A 22,518-nucleotide genomic window follows, 5' to 3' on the forward strand; every position below is an offset into this window, starting at 1 on the left:
TGCTTATGTAGAAGAGCCGCGCAGCCAGTTTGTTCAAAAATTTAAATATTTTAGTGTAAGTGACAAATAATGCTGCCTGCTGAGTGGTTGACTGCACTAATAACTTAGTCCAATTTCTTTTCCAGTTATGCTCACTTCTACCTTTAAAAACGAACATGGCAACAGTCAAGACATTGACGCTGAGTCTTTAAAATGTAAAGTCCAGAAGCCAGTGGATGACAGGTCTTTGGTTTAAACCCTAAATGTCAGCTCAGCATCTTTCTGGGGATCATGTGATGGCGCAGCATTTATAGAGAAGTTTCACTCTCATTGTAAACTCATAGATATTTAGTTTCTGTTCCCGACCATTCCCTTTATCCAATTTTCAAACTTTGAAAAAAAAAAGTATGATGAAGAAATTATCAAACCAGTGAGTCATGTCCAGATTTCAGGTTAAGTAATTTAATTTAATTGGGTTGCTAAAAACTAGGGTTCACTTAAGATGCTTGCATATTAGAAGAGATTCATCACAAGATATTTGGCCACTTGGCGAAATAACCGCTGGTGAGACAAAGTGGGTTTGACCTGAGATAGATTTTTCTGTATTTGCAGTTGAGTGACTGAAGTGACTCTCAGTGAGAGTGAAGAGTACCTGTGATTGACGTATAACCTGGTAGTAAATACATTAAAGGGTTACCTTGGCAACTGGAGCCTTCTTTAAAATGCAAATGTGTGGTATGTTTCATAAGTTTGTGTAGTTTATGTAGGTGCTCAAAAAACATAAATGCATACAAACTTTTAAAATAAATAAATAATTGATCCAAATCTTAATGATGCCAAGATTTTCACTGGGAATTTGTGACAGAAGAATAACAGCAAGAGTGAAAGGGAAGGTTTAGAAGAGTTGAAGATGTTAATATTTTCAGTGGGAATGATCAGAAATTAGAACATCAGAGGGACAGCTCAGGTCGGACAGTTTGGAGGCAACTTTGGAGGTTTGGACATGTACACAGGAGGGTAGCAGATATCCTGGATTTTTAAGCTGGAGCTGTTAGACAGGAGGGAAAAGAGAAGACAACAGAGAAGATTCACTGATGTAATTCAATTCAATTTTATTGATACAGTGTCAAATCACAACAGCAGTCGCCTCAAGACTCTTTATATTGTAAATTAAACCCTACAATAATACATACAGAGAAAACCCCAATAATCATATGAGCCCCCTATTAGCAAGCACTTTGGCGAAAGTGGAAGGAAAAAGTCCGTTTTAACAGGAAGAAACCTCCGGCAGAACCAGGCTCAGGGAGGGCGGGGCCATCTGCTGCGACTGGCTGGGGTGAGAGAAGGAAAACGGGGACTGGTGAAGGAGGCAGATGATCTGCTGTGATAACTACTAAATACTACTACTACTACTACTAATAATAATAGTAACAATAGCTCATTGGTTTAATGTTGGGCTCTAATAAATAATAAAAAACCACACAGAGAGAAGACACGGCGGAACCCGTGGCTTTTATTTTGATAAGGTGGACTGAAGTTGGAGGGAAGGCGTCGCTCTTGGTGCAGCTGCAGCAGCAGAGCGAAGACCGCAGACTGCAGACGAACGCTGAGCGTGTGTATCTTCCGTCCTCAGTCGACTTCATTCACTCTACTGACCCGTCGGGGAAACTTCATTCAGCACAGAAACAGGACTTTAATAAGATTTTTCCTGCATTTAATAAAAGTTTAAAATATGCTGCTGCGCTCAAACTGCGCAGGGAGAAGCGGGCAGGCTTAGAATAAACTCGTCTAAAGTTTGAGTCGACTCCAGAGGGGAGGAAAGGTAAGCCGAACCACAATAAATATCAGAAATATTCAAAGAAAAAGCTGTTTGTTAAAAAGACTCAGGTCAGCTCCTGCTCACTGCTCTTCCTCTTTTTCTCAGTTTCTCACTTCTCCATCTCTCATGTTAGTCGCTGAAAAGCAAAATGTGTCTCTTTTAATTTAATATAGATAGATAGATTCCCGCAAATAAAACCCAACAGCTCGTTCTTTCAGCCTTTTAAATTCAGTTGAATTCATTAATTAAGGCTGAACTCCACTTGAGGCTCTGACATCTTCTGGTTATTCGTCAGTGCCAGTAAACTCATGGCAGATCTTCACGCCTGAAGTAAGAATTTCTCGCATTTTCTGCCTGTTTCTCAGATCTATTTGAATCGGATTGTTTGTTCCCCATTTTGCATGCTTAGAGTACCCCCAGCTTTGGGGAAGTGGTTATAAAAGCTATTGTTGGTGAGAAAAAGAGAGGGCCTGCGTGTACTTAGTTCATAACTGACATTAATTCATCAGACTTGTGAACAGCTGCTTCTGTGGCTGCAGTTGGGTCAGACCTCATGTTAGAGGCCTGTTCCATCTCCTCTAATCGAGCTGTGGTGGTCACATCCTCCTCTGCAAACACTGCATGAAGCCTGTGTTGAAAGAATGAGCATCAGGAGCCACTTTCTATTTGACAAATAGACTAAAAGTGGAATAAATTCTGTTTCTTCAATTGTGGAATGTGAATCCAACAGAACATCCAGATGAAAAATGAAAGGAACAGTTGTTAATTCAGTTATATATGCTGCTATATATAATAATTTTATTTTATTATATTTTATTATATTTTCTTCTACTGTACCATGCTGCTGAGTGACTGCTGCTCGTCAAACACATTTCATTGCAATGTTGACCCTGTGCTAACTTGCATATGACAAATAAAACTGAAACTGAACTGCTTTTTACTATTGGGTCATAAAAGTGGCGTCAGGTGTATTAGGCTTTTAAGAAAGCTATTAAAATTCTCATTTTTTAAGTATTAGTTGCTAATTCATCAAAGGAAAACACAGAGGCCCTTTGAAAAGTTAAAAACGGTTAAACAACAAACGTATGAAGCGTTGACAAATGAGAACATTTATAGAGAAGTTGTAATGTAATCACAGTGTTTACAGCTAATTAAACTTCCATAAACTTGATGATGTTTTTTTCCAAATCATTGATCCACCAATCCAACCTTATCCTGTTCCCATTCTGACAATCATACCTCAACTTTGGGTGTCTGCTGATGACAGTTACCATCTGATAGCAGGGTTACATTAATGAGCTGTAGTCCTCACTGGAAACGGGGCTAATATAAAACCGATTTTAGCTCAGTGTGAGTGCTTAGTGAATTTAAATGGTTTTAAATGGTCATGCTAGTTTGGCCTGTCCTTGCTCTCAGTGCCGCTGCGAGAGCACACGGAGTGGAGCAGACAGAGATAACTAAGGTGAAATCATGTCAATCTAGTTATTTTACTGGAAGTGCAATAAAAGTTTCCCAGCGAGCGAAAAATAGTGACTCAGGTCTTTTGTGGTTACGTTTGCGTGTTTGGCAAACATACAAAAAAGGCGGCGTCACGAGCGTGAAGCACCTTGTTACCTGTTAGCTTCCTCAGAGCTTTGTTATGACGTATGATCCAGTTTACCCAGTCAGTACTGGATTAGTATCAAAGCTGCATCCCCAATTTAGACAGGCCCGAGGTGCCACTTTGGAGTGGGAAATTTCACATTTACATTTTATTTATTTTCTAATTTATTTTGAATTTTACTCACGAGCTTCAGATAAACAGATACTGCGCCAAGTGGAAACTAAAATTCAAGCGGTTCAGCTAAAGAGTTTAATCTAAATACGTATATGAATTTTGATGTAAAACATTCATTTATTTAATATAAAAAGCAAAAGAAAGTGACACAAAACAGCTTTTTTGATGTTTTTTTTAGTTTTGGCTCCTAAAAATGATGAAAAAAAAGACTAAAAGCGAGCTTAAATGAACAACTGCTTATACATCTGATGCATCCTGTTACAGGGATCATATTCCTGGGTTAGCTAATAATGCTTCTACACTAGATTTAGTGAACGATTTTAATATTGTTGTGTCTGGTTTTACTTGGAATTTTCCCATTCTGCAGTCCTCTTTGCTTTAACTACCAGTAACGATTGTGCGCTGTGTGCTCTTTCTCTACATGTCTACATATTGAACTCCTTAATATCCACTGGTGCAAATGTTGGGTTAACAAATTCATGTTTTACATTTTGACCCCTTTGAAACACTGATCATGATGTGCGACAGTTTTAAAAATGCGTAAATTGTACTTTAGTGGCATTTTCTGTAAGTAAAAAGGATTTCTGAGCAGCATGTAATTTCTCCCAAGTCGTTTTTATTTACGGGGCACACAACAAGCAATGCTGAGGAAAACCATTATAAATATGAATCAATCTCCCACGTACCTTAAAGGTCCGAAAGTCGTGTTGACCCAACATCTACGCCTGATAAGCTTAAAGCAGCAAATTTCTGCCCTAAAATTTTAGATTATAAAAATGATTTTGTTTGTTTTCCTCGTCACTGAAGATGATTGTGATGACAGTACCCATCAGGATACCTGACAGATCAAAAGCCAGTGATATATTTACCATCCCAGCAAAGTTAAAGCTTTACTTTTTGAAACTTTTAATTCAGAGAAAGATGTCAGTGACTTCTGCACTGCTGGTGAAATCTAAGAAGTTTCAGAGCACCGGTGTGAACTCTTGCATTTGCAAGGGTCGCTGCACAGAGGCAGTTTATGATGCAGGTGCATCAACATGAGAAAGACGCTTCTGAAAGTTGCAGTTGGTTGCTAGTACCACTGAACAAATGCGTGCAGCCTTCTGTTTGCTTTTAGTACTTGGTGGATATGCTGAAAAGGACACTAATTAAGTTCAAAACTAATTCAGGTCAGCAATCGAGTGTTATTTTTAAGCACAACATGCTGGGATTTATCCAGTTTAAGCCTCAGATATGGAAACATTTAATGCTTGTGGCAGCTGGAGGTACTGAGTTTGAGGCTCTGAAATGCTTATTTTTTCCCTCTTTAGCACTAAATAATGTGATTTTTTGGCAAAACATGGCATTTGAAACATTTTTAGGTAGGGCTGGGCGATATGACCCAAAATTCATATCTCGATATTTTTTAGCTGGATGGCGATATAAGATATATATCTCGATATTTATTTTTTTAAAGCCATAAAGTAAGAACAAAAGGGGAGTTCTTAGTCAAAGCTGTGTCCCAGATGTCACACAGGCACTTTTATTAACATAGAACAGATGTACATAAAATTTACTCAAAAATAAATTATGAGCATTTATTAAATAATAATGCTTCATAAATAAAAGAAAACAATGTTGTTTTTGTGCATAACAAAAAGCTCACAAATGTGCAGTCAAAATGTAAACTAAAAGACGAGCACTATAACAAAGACAGATTTCACAGCTGCTCTGTTCCCAACTTGTACTGCGTGACTGACAGCCTGGAGTTTGTAATCCGCTTCGCAACCACGTCTCTTAACAGGTGCCATTTATGGTCCTTATACACAGTAAGGTAATATTACGTTGAAGCACAGTACGTATCACTCCGCGAGGCTCAGCCGTAATGCTCCGACAATCCATCAAGCGGTGCAGCTCCGTAGCTTACCAAAGTCGTACTAAAACATTTTTTGACAGATTGCTGAGCGCTGTGTACCACATAAAATCGGTTCGCGGCCATCAAGCACAACCAGAATTCATACATAAGGCGCGCTGTCAACTTTTGAGAAAATGAAAGGATTTTAGTCCGTGCAGCACCTCTGGGCTGCATGGCGTTAGCGTGGTTAGCTCGTTAGCGTGGTTAGCTAGCTAACACGTTGACGCCGTCCAGCCCCACGCACGGGGCGATGCGCAGTAACTCATTAACGGAGATTTGCCGTGTCCATCTTGTCGCTTCCTGCAGGTGAAGCGATGGGGGAGGAGGGGGAGTTGTGTTCAGTGAAGGAGAGGCGAGGCCGAGTAACGTTGCGTAAAGACGAAAGTGGACGAAAGAGAGGCAAACTTGCGGCTCCACAAGTATAATTATAACGTAACATAGACTATATCGATATAAAGGATATGGTCACATCTTATATCTCGTATAAAAATATATCGATATTTTTTAAAAACTCGATATATCGCCCAGCTCTATTTTTAGGCCACATAAATTCAGACTAATTGAGAAAATAATCCCCAGATGAATCAGTCTCGTAAACCATGACCAAACTGGATACAGCAGAGACGACAACTTTGATGGTCTAAATAAAAGAGTACAGAAATGCTTTTAAGGCATATTTGAAACTGTACTAGCAAACTCTAACCACAAAGCCCTGGCTGCATACTGGTCAGTGTTTCAGCTGTGCAGCACATAACAAGGGGGTTTCCTGAAGCTGCAGCCTGCTTTAAAAACAGCTTGAATTGCACCTGTTATTTATTTTTAATGGACAGTTAGTTTGATTAACTAAAATGAGCCTTCATTAACTTTAATCTTAACTCACCTGGTTTATTCTGTTTAAAAATCCTTTTAACCATTCGTATTAAAAAGATTTTTTTATTTTTTTGTCCAAAATCAGCACGTCAGGTTCATTAAAGCAGCCCACAGTGCCACACCGTCGGTGTTGTTCCGAATATTTCATTAAAACAAAAAATCTGTTTAAGTAGGCAGTATCAAGCTTGTATTTGCAGCAGGAACTACAGAGCAGCAGAGGTACAGTGTTTATATTTATGTGTCCACTTTTTGCTGTTTTTTTAGCCACTTTAAATATTTACCCAATACCAATAATAAAAGAGAAATCTTTCAACTTCAGTCTAAGGAGCTTGGAAAGAAAGCGAGTGGACTTGTTTAAGTTGAAGATGTTTCACCGCTCGTCTGATCTGTGGCTGTGATCAGCTGTCAATCCAAAGGTTTCAACTATTTGTCTGCGAGTTTTACCCATCGCAACTCTTTACTTATTACTGAAAGAAGAGTTTTTCAACTGGTAATTCACAATTTTTAGCAGTTTCAGCTGACAACCTTTGGTTACTGTTGTGTAATCTAAACCCGCACTGATACTGAATACACAATGAGATAGAATAGATTTTAGTTTACTGTTTGCACATTACTGCTTATTCATTACATAGTTTGAATGATTGTGTTGTAGCTACCATTGCAAGATTTAATCTGTTGTTTTTATCCAAATCTTTCAAGGATTGGTCCATAACCTTAAGCTCATCATTTCAGGTCTAAATCTGTGACTTTTTGTTGATGGATGTCAGCTGTTTACCCATATCCTTAAAGGACTTCAGCTTATGTTTCATAGCTTTTAGTTAACCATTTCAATCATTAAAATGGGATTTGCAGTTTTTACTGCTATCCTCGCAGTTATTTGTCTTTTTCAGTTGGCATTTAAGCAGCAAGGCTTGCAAAGATGACTTGTGAGTTGTGATGTAATAAGCTGAGGCTTTTAATCTAATACAATTCAGATATTTTATAAAAAAGAAATCAATAACAGGGTCTTTAAAATGATGAAAACTAAACAAGGCATTAACTGAACTAACAGACCTGATACAACAACACATGAGAAGAAGTTTAGGGTACTTTTCCATCACTTGCAACTCTTCCTCTTATCTCCTCCCAAGGGTATGAGAGAGAGGAAGAAGTGCGAGAACAGACGAGCCGAAGCTGCCAACTGAGAAATCCTTTGACTTTCAGCTAGTGACACCTTTAATGTTGCTTGTGACATAAATTAATTCCACAAAACTTGTTTTCTTTTCGGATCAAGTAAACCTACAAATAAAATCATACACCGGTACCAGTTCTCTTTTTTTCTGCACTCTTGTTTATTTCAATCATCATTTGCCATTTTTTAAAATCTGGGTTATTAGTGCATTCGTTTTATCTGTTGCTATGATTAATTATGCTGTTTCTTTTCTCATACTGTCGTTATCTGATCCACATTATCAAGACTGTGTGACGCATGCGATTCATGTGAAAAATAATCAAAAATTAAGATGCGGCTTTGTGTGACATCACAGCACTTTGTAGCTCAACAAATGTTTTACTGTTACTTTTTCAGTTACGTCGTAACGGTTTGCATATTCTGTTACGTGCATACATCACTGAGAAATGTGTCACGTGACTCCTCAGCTACCACCCAAGTACAGGACCCCCGCCTCCCTTGTTTCACAATTTCCATGTCTAACCGTTATGTGTTGTGTAATAAAACTATTATAATATGACGCTGTGCGCTGTGCTCTGCGATACGACTAATTAAATATTCAATATTTTAACTGTTAATCTGTGATTTATATTTAGCTGTTAATTTGTCATTTTTAATGCAACACAATTCAACTGTTAATCCATGACTTTAACCAAATGTTTGTATAGTGTCCTTGGATTTTTGAAAGGTGCTATACGAATCTGTTATTATCCTTCTTATTACCATCCTGTGTTTTGAATTAACTGATGAATCTGTCTGATTAATTCAGCAGTTAATCCCTGATTTTTACTGGGATGCTTTAGCTGTTCCATGACGTTCTGTTGAGTAAATCAACTGCTAATCCGGGATTTTGATATGGCTAATTAAGATGTTAAGCCCTGTTTAGTTTTTGTCTAATTCATATATTAATCACAACTTTTAGGTAAATAATTCAGCTTTTAGTCCTGGATTGTTATCTGACTATTTTGGCTGTTAATCCTTGACTTCAAAATAACTAATTCAGCATTTAATCCAACAATTGTACTTTTTTTAAATTCCTTACTTTAGCTACACTTTTTCGTCACTTTTAGCTGACTACTTAACATGTTAATTCCTGTTTTTTATCAGCCAAATGTAGTTGGCAGTCTTTGGCTTTCATTGGATTACTTTAGCTGTTAATCCAAGGATTTACAATGATTAATCTAGTAAACTTTAAACTGTTTATTCACTGTTTTAGCTACACCTTTTTGTGTGTTGCTTCAGGTTACCTAGCTCCTATATATTGGCTTTTACATACTTCCCTGGCACCTGCAAAAGTACCGCTGGCCTGGGATAACTAGTCTAATTAACAGGAACTAAAGTTTTTTACATCTGAATTTGAGTCAGGTTTCAGACATCTGTTCATTATTAAAGATAAAAACCATTATAAGGGTTAAAGTTAATTTTAAGTCTGTGTGTGGTTTAACAGGTGGCATTTGTTTGCTAGGTTAATATCAGCATCGGGTGTTATGCAGCTCTGTGTCTCTTGTCAGAACTGTGTAAGGTTGCAAAGTGCTCTACAGCTGCAACGATAGAGCCAGCTTTTTCACGAAAGCTTACCACATCCTTCACTTTGTAACCACAAACAAGTGAAGGTTTTATTCACGTTGGTGGGAAAATAAAATAACCAGCTGTGATGATAACTGCTGTCATGGGATTCAGATCCTTAACATTAGATCCACGTTTTAGAGCTCCTTCGTTGGAGAATTGCATTTTCTCGAATACTGCGTCGACCCCTGTCTTCTCATCCTTTCTGTATACGTTTAAATAAACTGCAGGGAATGGAGAAGTGGCGTCTGTGTCTCTCCATAATGTAAAAATGGACGACAAATGAAGTTTTCCAGTTCCTGTTTACTCCTTGCATGTCATTCCCTTGTCCTTCCTTTCCATGTCCTATAAATTACGAGCTGTGTATAAGTATACCAGAGCCCAAGATGGTGATTTCAAATGTCTCATAAGAAATATTGAGTTCATTAGCACAAAAGGCTAAAAATACCTCAGCACTACAAGACTGAATGGTTGGTTCCAGGCAGAGGGTGCACACTGAAACCTATTAGAAAATAAAATACGTATCATTAGAGTTTCTGTTGTAGTCCAAACATAAGTATATGGTGATGGAAGCATAATAACTAACATTTACATTTACAACAGCTTGAGCTCTTGTGGCTTCCGACAGACACAAACCACACTATCAGTTTAAATAAAATGCTGTTGTCTGGTTTGCATGTTCAAGTTTCACTGCTGTCAGCTGTATTTTTACAACCTGTAAATCATAACTTGTGTTGGTGTTTGTCTTCATCCCTGCAGAAAAAGCCCTTTGCCACTTCTCCTTCACGTTCTTCTAAACCTCCCTGAAACTTCTCAATGGAAGCCTCAGGAAAGTATGACTTTATCGCAACAGAGGACGAGGAGCTCAGCTTCAGAAAGGGTGATTTACTAAAGGTCAGTATATGATTAGATAATGAAGGCATGTTTTCCATTTCCTCCAGCTTGACACGTTTTGTTTTTGCTTTTGAACAGATTATAAACGTTGAAGGTGATTGGTGTAAGGCGGAGATGAATGGACGGGAAGGATTTGTACCACATAACTACATCGATTTCCAGATTCCGGGGTAAGAGAGGGACCTACAGCCTTGAACTACAAACAGATATCTTTTGAAAATCCAATGGATGTGTAAAAATCATTTCTTTGTGGGGGTCTTGAACTGAGGCGTGAGCTGCAAATTGACTCACGATGCCAATGCTTTTACCCTTTGAGTGGAAAATCTTCAGTGTGTGCGCACTGACACGAAACAACAGAGGCGGAGCGAGGGGCCTGGTGAACAAGAAGTGAAAATACGGTTAAAATCAGTGTCGAGAAACACAAATTAATTCAGTTAAGTTTCATAATTTTTGCGCAAACTGCTGTGAGAGCTTGTGGTAGGGTTAGACTTGGGTTCACATCAACTCTTGTACGAAATGTTTGGCTTAACCCAGGGAAATTTATTCTTACAGGATAGTTTAGGCCAAACGGCGTGTAAAAGACTGCTGTAGCTCAGGTGGTAGAGCAGGTCATCCGAAGGTTGGTGGTTCAATTCCTGGCTTCCCCTAGTCTGCATGCCAAATATCCTTGGGCAAGATACTAACCCCAAATTGCTCTCCGATGCATCCATCGGAGTATGAATGTGTGTGAATGTTAGCTATGAAGCACTTAGAAAAATGTGCTTGTGCGAATGGGTGAATGCACAAGTTGTGTAAAGCGCTTTGAGTGCTCAGATGAGTAGAAAAGCGCTATATAAGAACCAGTCCATTTACCATTTGAAAGGTTTTGTTGTTTGTGAAACAATGGCTGATTGGCTAAAACAGAGCATAACTCTAACTTGGGCAAACATAAAAAAGCAGCAGTATAAACAAACCAAAAGATTTAGGCAATTTTAGCTTTTTTATTGTTGTGAGTGAGACATTGAGCCTCAGTGGGATTACAGGTATGAATAAAGGGTAAATAAAAACGACTAAAGCAACATTGGTTCATTCTTGGTTTTAAACTTTTGTAACGATTCCTGGCCGCTTTGTGCACGAGTGTGAGTGACTTAATTTAGATAACCAGCAGCATTGTGGCCTCTGTGTGCAGGTGGTTTAAGGAGGACGCCAGTCGCAGTGCTGCAGAGGACATACTCAAGTCCAAAACTGTCGGGGAGTTTCTGATCCGAGGGTGCCAAACCTCCCTGGGGGATTTCTCCATTTCTGTCAAGTGAGTAAAGCAATGGGAAGTCTTAAAGTTTGGCTCACAGCTATATTTATGCTGAAGCTAAATGCGTACTTTAGCGTGCCTACGTGCTGATGTTCAGCATGTTTAACTATGCTTAGTCAACATCTGGTTTGACAGTTAAAGGGGAAGTAAATTATAGAATATTACCGAGTCACTTATTCTGTTTGTTCAGCTCTTTGACAGCATGCTAGGCATATTAGTACGTCAGCGTCTTCAACCAGCATCAAACTGGATATCCATTCTTTTAGTTCATAAAACAGTAAAGAAATATTTTTACATTTGTTTCGCATATAGACCAGACGGGGCTAGATCCAGATCCAGAACCAAATGGTGTTGTTTTTCAAGAACTCATCACATAACCTGATGTTTTAGCTTCTTTTTCTTTAAAAATGTAAACTGAACGTCTTTGAATTTGGATAAAATGAGACAATCGAAAACATCACTTTGGATTTCTGATTACCTTTCTGCTCTTCTTTGACATTTACTTGATTTTTAATGATTAATTCAAGAAAAAATTACTAGTTGCACCATGTAATGTGTTATAAAAATTGTGCTATAAAAACCAATCACAAAGTTTTTTATTTGGCTCAGCGGTGAAAGTCTGCTGGTGACTGGTTTTATGTGTCATGTAAACGAAGGGAAGATGCTAAAGTTTCGTTTATGTTATGTTTCTACCAAGCGGCTGGCTCCAAGTGAGAGTCAATCTCCCAATACTGTTAAATGATAACTTAACAGCACACCTTCTAAATATGGTCTAAGAAACTAACATTGTAAAAACCGTAACTCAAAATAATATGTCCAGAAACCTGTGGGTGATGATGCTGTCTATTTTATTAATAGTTTATGGTTTCAAGCTAAACTTCCAGCTCTGTGTGCTGTTTGAGTGTCACGTGAATGGACAGTGGTAGAGACCAGTTTCACTCTCATTCAAAAATGCCGAATCTTGGGTTTCAGTTGAAACCAAACTTCCTTTTTCCAACTTTGGTAACTAATAAACACCAAGATTTTGCAATGGATGGCACCAGCCACAACACCGAGGGTTTGTTTGACCACACTGTCATTAAAAACAGATGCGTATTCACTGTGTAAAGAAGATTTATATAGGGACTTGCAAATACTTCGGATCTTAAAGTGTTACAGCGACCTATCCCACAACCCCCACTGCTCCTGGTAACCATTTTGGTTTGAACCATAACCGGCTATACACTTTCAAAACTGTCTCTTTGGTCCAACTACAGTTCCCATGAAACAGGCCAATCGGATTAATATAAAAGTACGTTATATCTGCATTATTTCTCCCAGCCAGCAGAGGGAGACTCGTCTGTTTGCGAAAAGACGAGCTAATGAAAAAAATAACCATACTTGTCACTTGAACTGTAACTCCAGTGAACATGGTTCATGGTCTCAGTTGCTAGTTTCAGGTCTTATTTAATACTTAAGTCTTATTTCAATACAGTATGAGGTTAATTTTGTAGCTTAACCTCATAAATCAGAATAACACACACAAATAAAACAGAGTATCATTTAGAGCTGTGCTTTATGTGCATCCAACATAGACATAGCACCACAAGTGTCAAAATGAAATAAATACATAAACAAACAGTTAATTAAAAGTGTAATTAATTAATTGTGGATTTATTTAGTCAAAATCCTATTCACTGTGGTTAATATGGTACTGCATGCTGTGCTGCATGCATTTATTTATCTTTAACTGCAGCACCAAAGTCAGTGGGCGGGACTAAAGCTGCTCTAGTCAAAGCCTTGCTTTGCTTTTGGTCAGTGTTTGTTTCATACTAAGTATAAAGAGTTTGAGTTTTCATACTTGCTCGTTCCTGCGTGACAAGTACAGTCAGGACTGGAGGACAGCTCAGAGTGAGACGGCAGGTTGATAACATCTGACACTTGGCGACACTTGTGCACAGCTTCACTGAGTACTTTACCGCCTTTTTACGCCTCAGCCATAAAAGCCTGATGGCGTATTGTCGTCACCCTGCTGGGTGGGCGGGTAGCCAGCTAGGCGACATGGACACCAGAGTTTGTGAATGCGATAACTGGAGATTAAAGCGACTGATACCATCGGTGTATCTACTGAAAACCTGAGTTCGAATCTCAGTGACCTCGACCTCAAGGTGAGAGGTCAGAGGGGAAGTTTTCTGAAAATGTAAACACAGTTGATATTTGGATTAAGAATTAATTTAATTAATTTAATTAATTCATTATGTATTTAAAACATTTTTTATTTACAGTTTTAATGAAATAATATTTTGGTGATGTATTTACTTATTTCATTTTGGCACTTTTGAGGCTGCACAGTTATTCATGTGAGGCTGCTGTATAGTTTTTCCAGCATAAAATGACACACAAAATCTATGTACTTCATTTATGTCAGGGGTGAGGAACTCCAGGCCTCGAGGGCCGGTGTCCTGCAGGTTTTAGACGCATCTTTGATTCAACACAGCTAATTTTAAATAGCTAAGCTACCTCCTCAACAGGTCTTGAAGTTCTCCAGAGGCCTGATAAGTAACTAATCATCTGATAAAGGTGTGTTGACCCAGGGTGAGATCTAAAACCTGCAGGACACTGGCAGTTGGACACCCCTGGTCTGTGCACTCCGTAGACCAAAAAAAACAGTCAAGAAAATCATCAAATTGACATTTAGATTGTTTGAATTATTTTAATGTGCTTGTGCTTAAGAAAATAATTAGGTTGTTTTTAAACTGGAAGTGTGATAACATCTACTAAAAGATCAGTTAGAGTTCCCTAATATTTTGGCGTTGCAGTGTCACGCCCTCTGAGCTCTTTCCTCCTTCACTGGAGGTTCTTATTTTTTATCACCAAAGGCAGCTGCAGAATAAACAAGCGAGGCAGAGGTGAAGTCAGTTTATCCTCTCGTGTCCGCTGTCTGTCAGACCACCAGCGCAGATGATTCCTTTTAGCGCTCTGATTACAGGATCCGCCGGGACAGTTTGAAAGACTGTCGTGCCGTATGTTATTTATAACACCCGTGCAAAATATCTCCAGTCCTAAATGGTTTCAAGACTCGTGTATTTTAATTTTTCAGTAACCAGTAACAGGTGCTGTCTTTTAGTATGTCCATGGGTTTTTAATGTTGTGGTCAGAGGTTTACGTACACTCGTGCTCGGGCATCAATGTCTTGGTGATTTGGGGCTTTTAATGATTTCTTTGAACTGTTCGTTTTCCAGGTTGGAATAACTGTACCGGAAACATCTTTATTAACTGTAATAAATGTGATTTGGGTGCACAAGTTTAAGTTTATTGTTGATTTTCTCCAATCCACACAGACTCAAAAGTATACTTACAGGGACATTCAGCCACACTAATGTTTGGTTTAATCTCATTTAGCAAGTTGCACCTCGACCAGACTCTTTTCGTAGCTTCTGGCATAATTACTTCTGGATATTCGACCATTGTTCTTCGAAGAATTGAAAGAGTTTCTTCAAATTTGTTCCAAAACCAGTTTAAATGTGTGTCTGGGATCATTGTTCTCTTGGAGCACTCAATCTTGCCCACGTTTTAACTGTATAGTAGTTAAGTTCATTATTACATCCATGTTGTGCAATGTACCATTGGCATTAAATTAGCACCAGAGCATGATGCTAACACCACCGTGCCTCAGCTTTAGTCATCCAAACATAATTTGGAAAGAAACTGAAGTTTAGGGGACTTCAGCTGTAGATCTCTGTATGACCTCTGTATAGTTGGGTGGTAGTTTTACACTATAAATTGGCTGCTTCCTGGGTGTTGGCTGAATTTTTGTTGTCATTTGCTCGAAGCAACACATCACAAGCACTGTACATACAGTACCGTATGATTCATAGTGGTGAAAACTCTGGTCACACTTTAAATAAATAATATCCACACTTCAAGTGCTCTTAGGCCTGTTATGTGCCTTGAGTAGATTTACTTTTTTTTACACTATATAAATTGACCCAGTTATGTGCTGAGGGAGTTTTTGTTTGATGTTGTAGTTTTGTGCATCGACCAGCAGAGGACAATCCAGATAAGGAGAGAGGAACCAGTGGGATGAAGGAAACAGGGAGTCGTCTGTTATGTAGATGTTCTTGCGCACTCCCTTTAGAAAAGAATGAGAAGCAGAAAAAAACCTCAAGAAATTAAACAAATTTCAACTCCTTCTTTCAGGGCACTGTTTTATAAGAGCTTCTGACCAGGATTAGTACATCAAGGTTTTCTCTCTATAATAAAGGGCCACGAAAGACTCTGTTTACTCAATTTTATTTCAGTTAACATCATTTACACAATCACACATTTGTTTCAATTTGGAAGTCTGATATGATCAAGGAGAGACCTTTCAGCCTTTGTCTCTAATCCAGTTTTAAGACCTGATTTACTTCAGTTTGGTCTTTGCTGCATATAAATCTGGACAGAAGTAGATGTGATGGATGCGATTCGTCAAATTAGTGTAAAAGTATAGCCAGACTGAAGCTGTATGAGGGGCGAAAAACTGATGTTTTAATGGATTGGCTTTATATAGCGCTTTTCAAGGCACTCAAAGCGCTTTACAAAGCGGTTAGTTCTGACCCTGAAATGTTATCCACATAGTGTTGTGTAATTAAAAATGACCTTTTGTTATTTAGTAGTTATTTAGTCTGTGGGCCATGGATAGTAAAGATGTAATCTTTATCTCTTCTCCTCAGACATGAGAATGACGTCCAGCACTTCAGAGTGATGAGGGACAACAAAGGCCAGTACTTCCTGTGGCAGGAGAAGTTCACCTCCCTCAACAAGCTGGTGGAGTTCTACAAAACCAACACCATCTCTAAAAGCAGGGTGATTTACCTCAACGATGGCAGCCTCAACGACAGCAAAGGGTTCCCCTCCCCATCCCAGCCGGTAACGCCTCGAGCATATCTACAGAAATCAAAACCTGATTATAAATTTTACATTTTGCAGCAAACATACAGTAATGTGTCACACAGAGATAATGGGATAAATGATGTGACAGTTTCTGTGGTATTGCAGAAGGTCAAACCACATTTCAGGTGTCAGGCAAAAAGATGACGTGTTAAATTTCAGTGTAATGAGAATTTTTTTTCTAGTCATACTGAGAACATTTTTAACAAAGACTATTTGAAGCCAGCTCTGCAAAATCAGGGAAAATTAGTCTTTAATAGACTGAAAACATGACTGATAACTGATAAAACCGATAACCCATGATGATGATCTAAATGCCAAACACTCCAACGATGACATTTTCCAAAAGAACATTTTTACATGTTGATTGCAGAGAAGCTTTTGAACTCTTCTATTAAACCTCTTGACCTTTAGAAGAACTCCTGGTGAAGTTCTGGTGCAAGATGGGCAACGATAACCTAGCATGCTTTTGTTTTTCGATGGTAGGATAAGTTGGAAAAGCCTAAAAACGAAACTGTGCAGACAGAGCTCTACACACATGGGTCCCCAACTGGCTTCAAATCATAGACTGTGTATAAAACATGATGACACATGAAGGTTACAGAGCTGACATTTAGAAATCTCAGCGTTAGTGTGCTGGATGCGGTCATGCTCGTTTTTTGGAGCCAGAGGTTTCTATATTTGGACATATGAGTTTGTTATGCTAGCAAATTGGACTCAGAGGTACCTGCTAATTGTGTTAAGGCTAATAAAATATGAGCTAATTGTGCTAAGGCAAATAAAATATGAGAATTTCTCTTGTCCTAACTGAGCCTCACATTATTTCCTGTAGAAATGTTCCAAAAGGCAACGACACCATACTGTAGCTCGGCAGCTATAGCTAATTTTAAACACTAACTACCTTTGAATGCACAGTTGGTATCATGGAGAAACTATCCACAAAGACCAAAACTGTTTTATTGACCACTCTGTAAAATGTTTATTTCTTCTAAAGCTGGACTTGTTGACATGGGACTCTATGGGGACCCACATTTGGGGGCAGCCTTAACTGGCCATTAGAGGAATTGCAGTTTTGATGCACAGACTTCATAGTTGCGCTCTAGAATTTGCTGCTTTGGTTCAAGCCTCTTTCTTAACCACTTAAGCCACTGTGTTAGGTGTGAAACTGAGACTGAATCAGAGATATAAATGTGCTCAGTTTCACAATGCCTCCCTCCCTATTATTAATAGAGGCCTGTTAATGTTGAAGAGATGCTGTAAAAGTGAGGCACCTGAATGTGAACGAACATGTGAGGAGGATTATCTGAAGCCACTGAAAAAAGCAGAATGATCACTTTATCACTAAAGCTAAGCTGTAGGAAAGCTGTAATGTTTTAAGCCTGTTCAGGCAGAGAGCGAGCAGGAAATACATGAAAATAATAGAGTATGTTTTTAGTTTATGATTAACTGATAAAAAGCAGAACTGTGACCAGTTGCCCCCCTTGACTGATCATGTAAAAGAGTGTGAAGAGGAAATGAAAGCTAAGAAGGTGGTTTAATGTGAGCACATCAAAGTGATGGAGGGAAACTGTAAAAATCCTGAGAAACTAAAAGCGCCACACAAACGTCTACGTGTCTTATTCGAGTCTTTGAATTCTGCGTCTTTCTGTTGGTAGAGGTTTTTTTTTTTAAATACGAAAATATGTGGACATACACATTTCCGAGTCCTGGGTTGGACGCCGTCAAACATTTCGCTGCATGTTGACATGATAGCATCACACAGCTGCTGCACATTTGTCAGCTGTGCATCCATGATGCAAATCTTTAGTTCCATCACATCCCAAAGGTGCTCGATTAGACTTTGAGATGATTTGAGCTTTAGCGCGTTACCCTGCAGGAAGCAGCCATCAGAAGACGGGTAGGCTGTGGTCACAAAGGGATGGACAGGGTCAGCAAAATACTCAAGAGGACTGTGGTGTTTAAACGATGCTCAGTTGGTACCAAGGGGCCCAAAAGTGTGCCATAAAAATCATCATCACCACCAGTCTGAACCCTTGATACGAGGCAGGATGGATCCATGCTTTCAGGTTTGACCCTACCATCAGGATATTGCAGCAGAAATCAGAACTCATTCGACCGGGCACAGTTTTTCTTTAAGTGTCAAATGTTGGTGAGCCCATGTAAATCGTAGCCTTAGTTTCGTGTTTTTGGCTGACAGCAGCGGCGTGCAGTGATGTGGTCTTCTGCAGCTAAATCCCAACTGTTTCAAGGTTTGCAGTGTTTTGCATTCAGAGATGCTTTTCTGCATAAATTTGTTATGAGTGGTGATTTTAATTGCTGTTGTCTTTCTGTCAGCTTGAATCAGTCTGGTCATTCCTCTCTGACCTCTGACATCAACAAACTATATTCTGATGCTCTGTTTGAACCTCAGCAGGTTCTCTACATGCACTTGTTGCCATGTGATTGGCTCATTAGATATTTGTGTTATAAAGCAGTTAAGGAAGTTTATCTAATAAAGAATGATACATTTTGGACAAAAATTACGCATTACACATACAACAACAGTTGCCCTGATGCAAGTGTTGTTGTGATTTGGTGCCAAATAAATAAAAGTGAATTGAGCTGAACTGAAAGGGAAACCAAAAAATGTTAGCTGGATGTTAGTTTAACCTTTGGTAATAAGTTCTTCATTGATCACCCACTCACGTCTACACTGAAAGCTCAGTAATGTTGGGTCCTACGATGAAGGAAACCGATGAGATCAATAAATTTTGGGATACTTTTGAGAATGTAATGCACTTGTTTGTGTTTTACTTTGAAAACAATCACATTTGAAAGCAGCTCATGGTAAAACTGGGCGTTCTGGTTGTAAGAACTTGTTAATTTGTATTTATGATGTTCCATGAAGGTATAAAGATGCACTTTTCTGCTTCAGTCTATTTTAGGAGCTTAAACGCAGACCCATATTACATTACCTGCGGTTGTTCTTGTTTTGAAGTCTCTTTCACTGTAAAAATCAATCATGCATAAGATGAAAAAAGTTAGATTTCTGAACATAAATAGAAATAAAAACTGCATCTTATCTTCTTCCTGTCGGCTTCCTTCCTGCAGGTGAAGAGGGGGAGTTTGCCTGAGCAACGTACAACACCAGCTTTCAATACGGCTCCACGCCGATCTTCAGACCAGAGTACCAGCTCGATGGTATGAGCTACAGCTTTTCTTCCTCTCAGCTCTGAAGTCTCTGATAGCAAATAATGTGCAAAGGTTTTAGCCACAAAGATAACAATAGGTTCAGAACTTTAAACCAAGTGCAGGAAACAGAAAAGCAAAATCTAATTTGCCTTTAAAGAGTCGAGACCAAGCTATTTTAGGCGGGGGTGGTCGTAACGTTTCGGCTCATTGTTCTGTGTTGTACAATAAGCAAAAGCAGGAATGTAACGTGTGTGTTGCTCTCTGCTTTAAGGGCAGAAGACCCGAGCTGGAGGCGCGAGCGCATACGATCGGCCACACAGGAAGAAACAGTCCTTCTACTTCGGCTCAGCCTCTGAGACGCACCTCTGAAACCTTGCCTCTGCCTCAGGTCAGCCCCGCCACGCTTTGATGCTTACTGGCTGTGGTAAACACAGGAAACTGTAGACCAGCTAACATCATGTTGATACACTGCGTTCAGCCGGGTGACATCAGCGTTTATTCTAAACTTCCAATAAGACAACATGAAACGAACTAGATCACAGCTTTAAGATTTTAATAAAAATAATGACTGCTAGGAACACATATCTCAGTACTCGGAATAAATGGTGACAAATATAAACAGTTGTGTGAAAAACCGAGCTTGCAGAGCCATCTTTAGCAGCAGCGACTTGAATTGTTGTTTTCGGTATAACTTTATCGGTCTCTCACATCGCTGCGGAGAAAATTAAGCCCACTCGTCTTTACAGAGTTGCTTCAGTTCATTGAGGTTTGCGGGCATTCATTTATGCACAGCTTCTCCTGTAAGGTTGCACCACATTTCAGTCAGGGGGAGGTCTGGACTTTGACTTTGACTGGGCCGTTGCAGCACCTCGGTTCTTCTCTTTCAGCTATTCACACAGCCGTGTCATTGCGTGACTCAGTTTGAGCCAAGCTTTAGCTATCAGGCAGCATCACATTTGACTTGAGGATACTTCAGAGGAGATGTTTGTGCCGATAACGTGTTTGGTTTTGTGCATCATGGTCAAACATCTCCACTTTAGCCTTATCTGTACAATGGATGTCTTGTTGTTTGTTCAAATATAACTTTGCAAACTTAAGCCATGGTGCCATGAAAAGTCTTTCTTCTGGCATCCCTTCCAAACAATCCACACTTGTTCAGTCTTTTTCTAATTGTGCTGTTGTGAACTTTGACCTTTAATATGCTAATTGATACATGTAAAGTCTAAGATGTAGCCTCTTGGGCTCTTAGCTGTTTCTCTGAGCACTGCTGACCTCAGGGGGAAGTCCGTGCACGCACCTGCATATTTCAGACCAGCAGCCAAAATCTCTGCTTTCTTTGAAGTGTTGTGCTTCGCCAATGATCAGTAAATCAGGAGCGTTTGATTAGCCGCTCCTGGCAGCCACTTACCCCCTTAAATCCTGTGCAGTCGTTGTGAATGTACTCTGCTTTGTCCTGAGAAAATGTTCTTTTTCAGAACTGCCTTTACACAGAAGTGAAAAACACGTTTAAGCTCTATTAAAAACTGCAGTCAAATCAATTTACACCCACTCAAAGTGTCGCAGTCTGAAGCCACACTTTGCTTATTTTTGAATAACAAACTTTGAGTATCGGTATCAGGATATATCATAGTTTCAATAAACTGCACTGTCTGAGATGTAGAGGAACAGAAACAGAAGTATTTGGCAGTCTGGATGTTTGATCTGTTTTCTGGTAATTCAGTGGAAAATGTTTTTAAAAAGTGCATTTTGGGTAAACTTTAAAGGCTCATGTCACTGTATGGGATGTGTGGCTGCTAAAGACAAGTTACAGAATATGACTTTTTAGCTAATGTTAAAATGCAGAAGTCACAAAAAGCAGTCCAGTAAAGGACTCTCACAGCTACAGCTGTGTCTGTCAGGTATTGATCACTGTTTGGTTTCCATCTGCAGAGACCATCCACGCTGCAGGTGAGGGCACTCTACAAATTCACCGCAGAGGAAGACGACGAGCTCGAATTTTCCGCCGGCGACATCATCGACGTGCTGGATAACTCCGATGCGTCGTGGTGGAAAGGCAGGCTGAGAGGATCGACTGGGCTGTTTCCCGCAAACTACACAGAGCAGCTGTAAGGAAACGCCACAGGCGATGATTTTAAAACGCCTGCGTGCGTTCAGACTCGATCTGCGGCTGCGTCAGCTCTTGATGGGTTTCTGAACGTGAACCAGCAGGCTTCTGTATGTGCTGCGTGTCAGCCTCCTACCAGAGGACTGAGGCAGTGCAGCTTTATTTACAAAGGAGCAGAGACACCTGCAGGAACTTCCTACAGCTCCCACATGTTCACCTGGCACACAGGAAATGCTGCAAATGATGCCTGAGGATGTTGTTTGTATCATGACGTGTCAGTAAGCATGTTGTCTGAATGCTTGCTGGCCAGGCTGCTGATGAATGGACTGTCTGCTCACTTTTGACACATTTTTATCAAAAAATGTTATTGACTTTTTAAATAAACTTTTTTTTATCACCACCTTCATGTTTAAATGATGCTCACTCATAACGAGGGCTTTCTGTGGGGTTTTTATCTTATCACATTTTACCTGTGATATTCCTGATATTCATTTGGGTATTTCTATCGTTTTAAAGGTGAGTTTTTATTTATTTTATGTAAAATTTAATGTTTTATTCTTGGAGTTGGTCTCTGCATGATTCACAAATCAAAATAATCTTTATTTTTTATCTCTTACTGGGCTTTGGTGCAGCTACCAGCCCTGAAATGAGCCATTTTAACTCCTCCCCCTTTAAAGATACATTTTTGTATTTTTTGTATTGTATTAAACTCTCACCACTAGTGGGCAGTGTTTTACTAGAAAGTTTTTAATGAATCACATTTAACCAACATTAATAACGTCACATATCGTTTTAGAGTCGTAGTAAAAATTATAAAAATGATTTGCACATCCATTTAAACTAGGCCGTGTAAGACCCAAGTGTAACGTCAATACAAAATAAATAAAATGCCGTTGTTAAGAATAATATAAAAAAAACTAAAAATGTGAAAGTTAACAGAACAAAACTGAGGTTCAGAATATTAAAGATGCAGTAAAACCTATAATTACATTTATAAGGCCCTGCTGTATAACCGAGTCTTTAACGATAAAAAGA

General features: G+C 39.2%; 1 protein-coding gene across 2 annotated transcripts; it reads left to right on the forward strand.

The window, feature by feature from the left end:
* Positions 1 to 1,309: 1,309 nt before the first annotated feature.
* grap2a (GRB2 related adaptor protein 2a) lies at positions 1,310 to 21,883 on the forward strand. 2 transcript variants are annotated; one of them, XM_082531974.1, is made up of 8 exons: positions 1,310 to 1,801; positions 9,875 to 10,009; positions 10,088 to 10,179; positions 11,178 to 11,297; positions 15,992 to 16,187; positions 19,299 to 19,388; positions 19,651 to 19,767; positions 21,309 to 21,883. In XM_082531974.1, exons 2-8 carry the CDS (start codon positions 9,932 to 9,934, stop codon positions 21,486 to 21,488), a joined length of 873 nt encoding a protein of 290 aa, XP_082388100.1. In that variant the 5' UTR covers positions 1,310 to 1,801; positions 9,875 to 9,931; the 3' UTR covers positions 21,489 to 21,883. The 2 variants fall into 2 exon arrangements, with proteins under 2 accessions (XP_082388100.1, XP_082388101.1); XM_082531975.1 differs by lacking the exon at positions 1,310 to 1,801 and adding an exon at positions 5,185 to 5,358.
* The last annotated feature ends 635 nt before the right edge of the window (positions 21,884 to 22,518 follow it).

Source organism: Aulonocara stuartgranti (assembly GCF_965226115.1).
Source record: "Aulonocara stuartgranti genome assembly, chromosome: 4".
Taxonomy (NCBI): Eukaryota; Metazoa; Chordata; class Actinopteri; order Cichliformes; family Cichlidae; genus Aulonocara; species Aulonocara stuartgranti.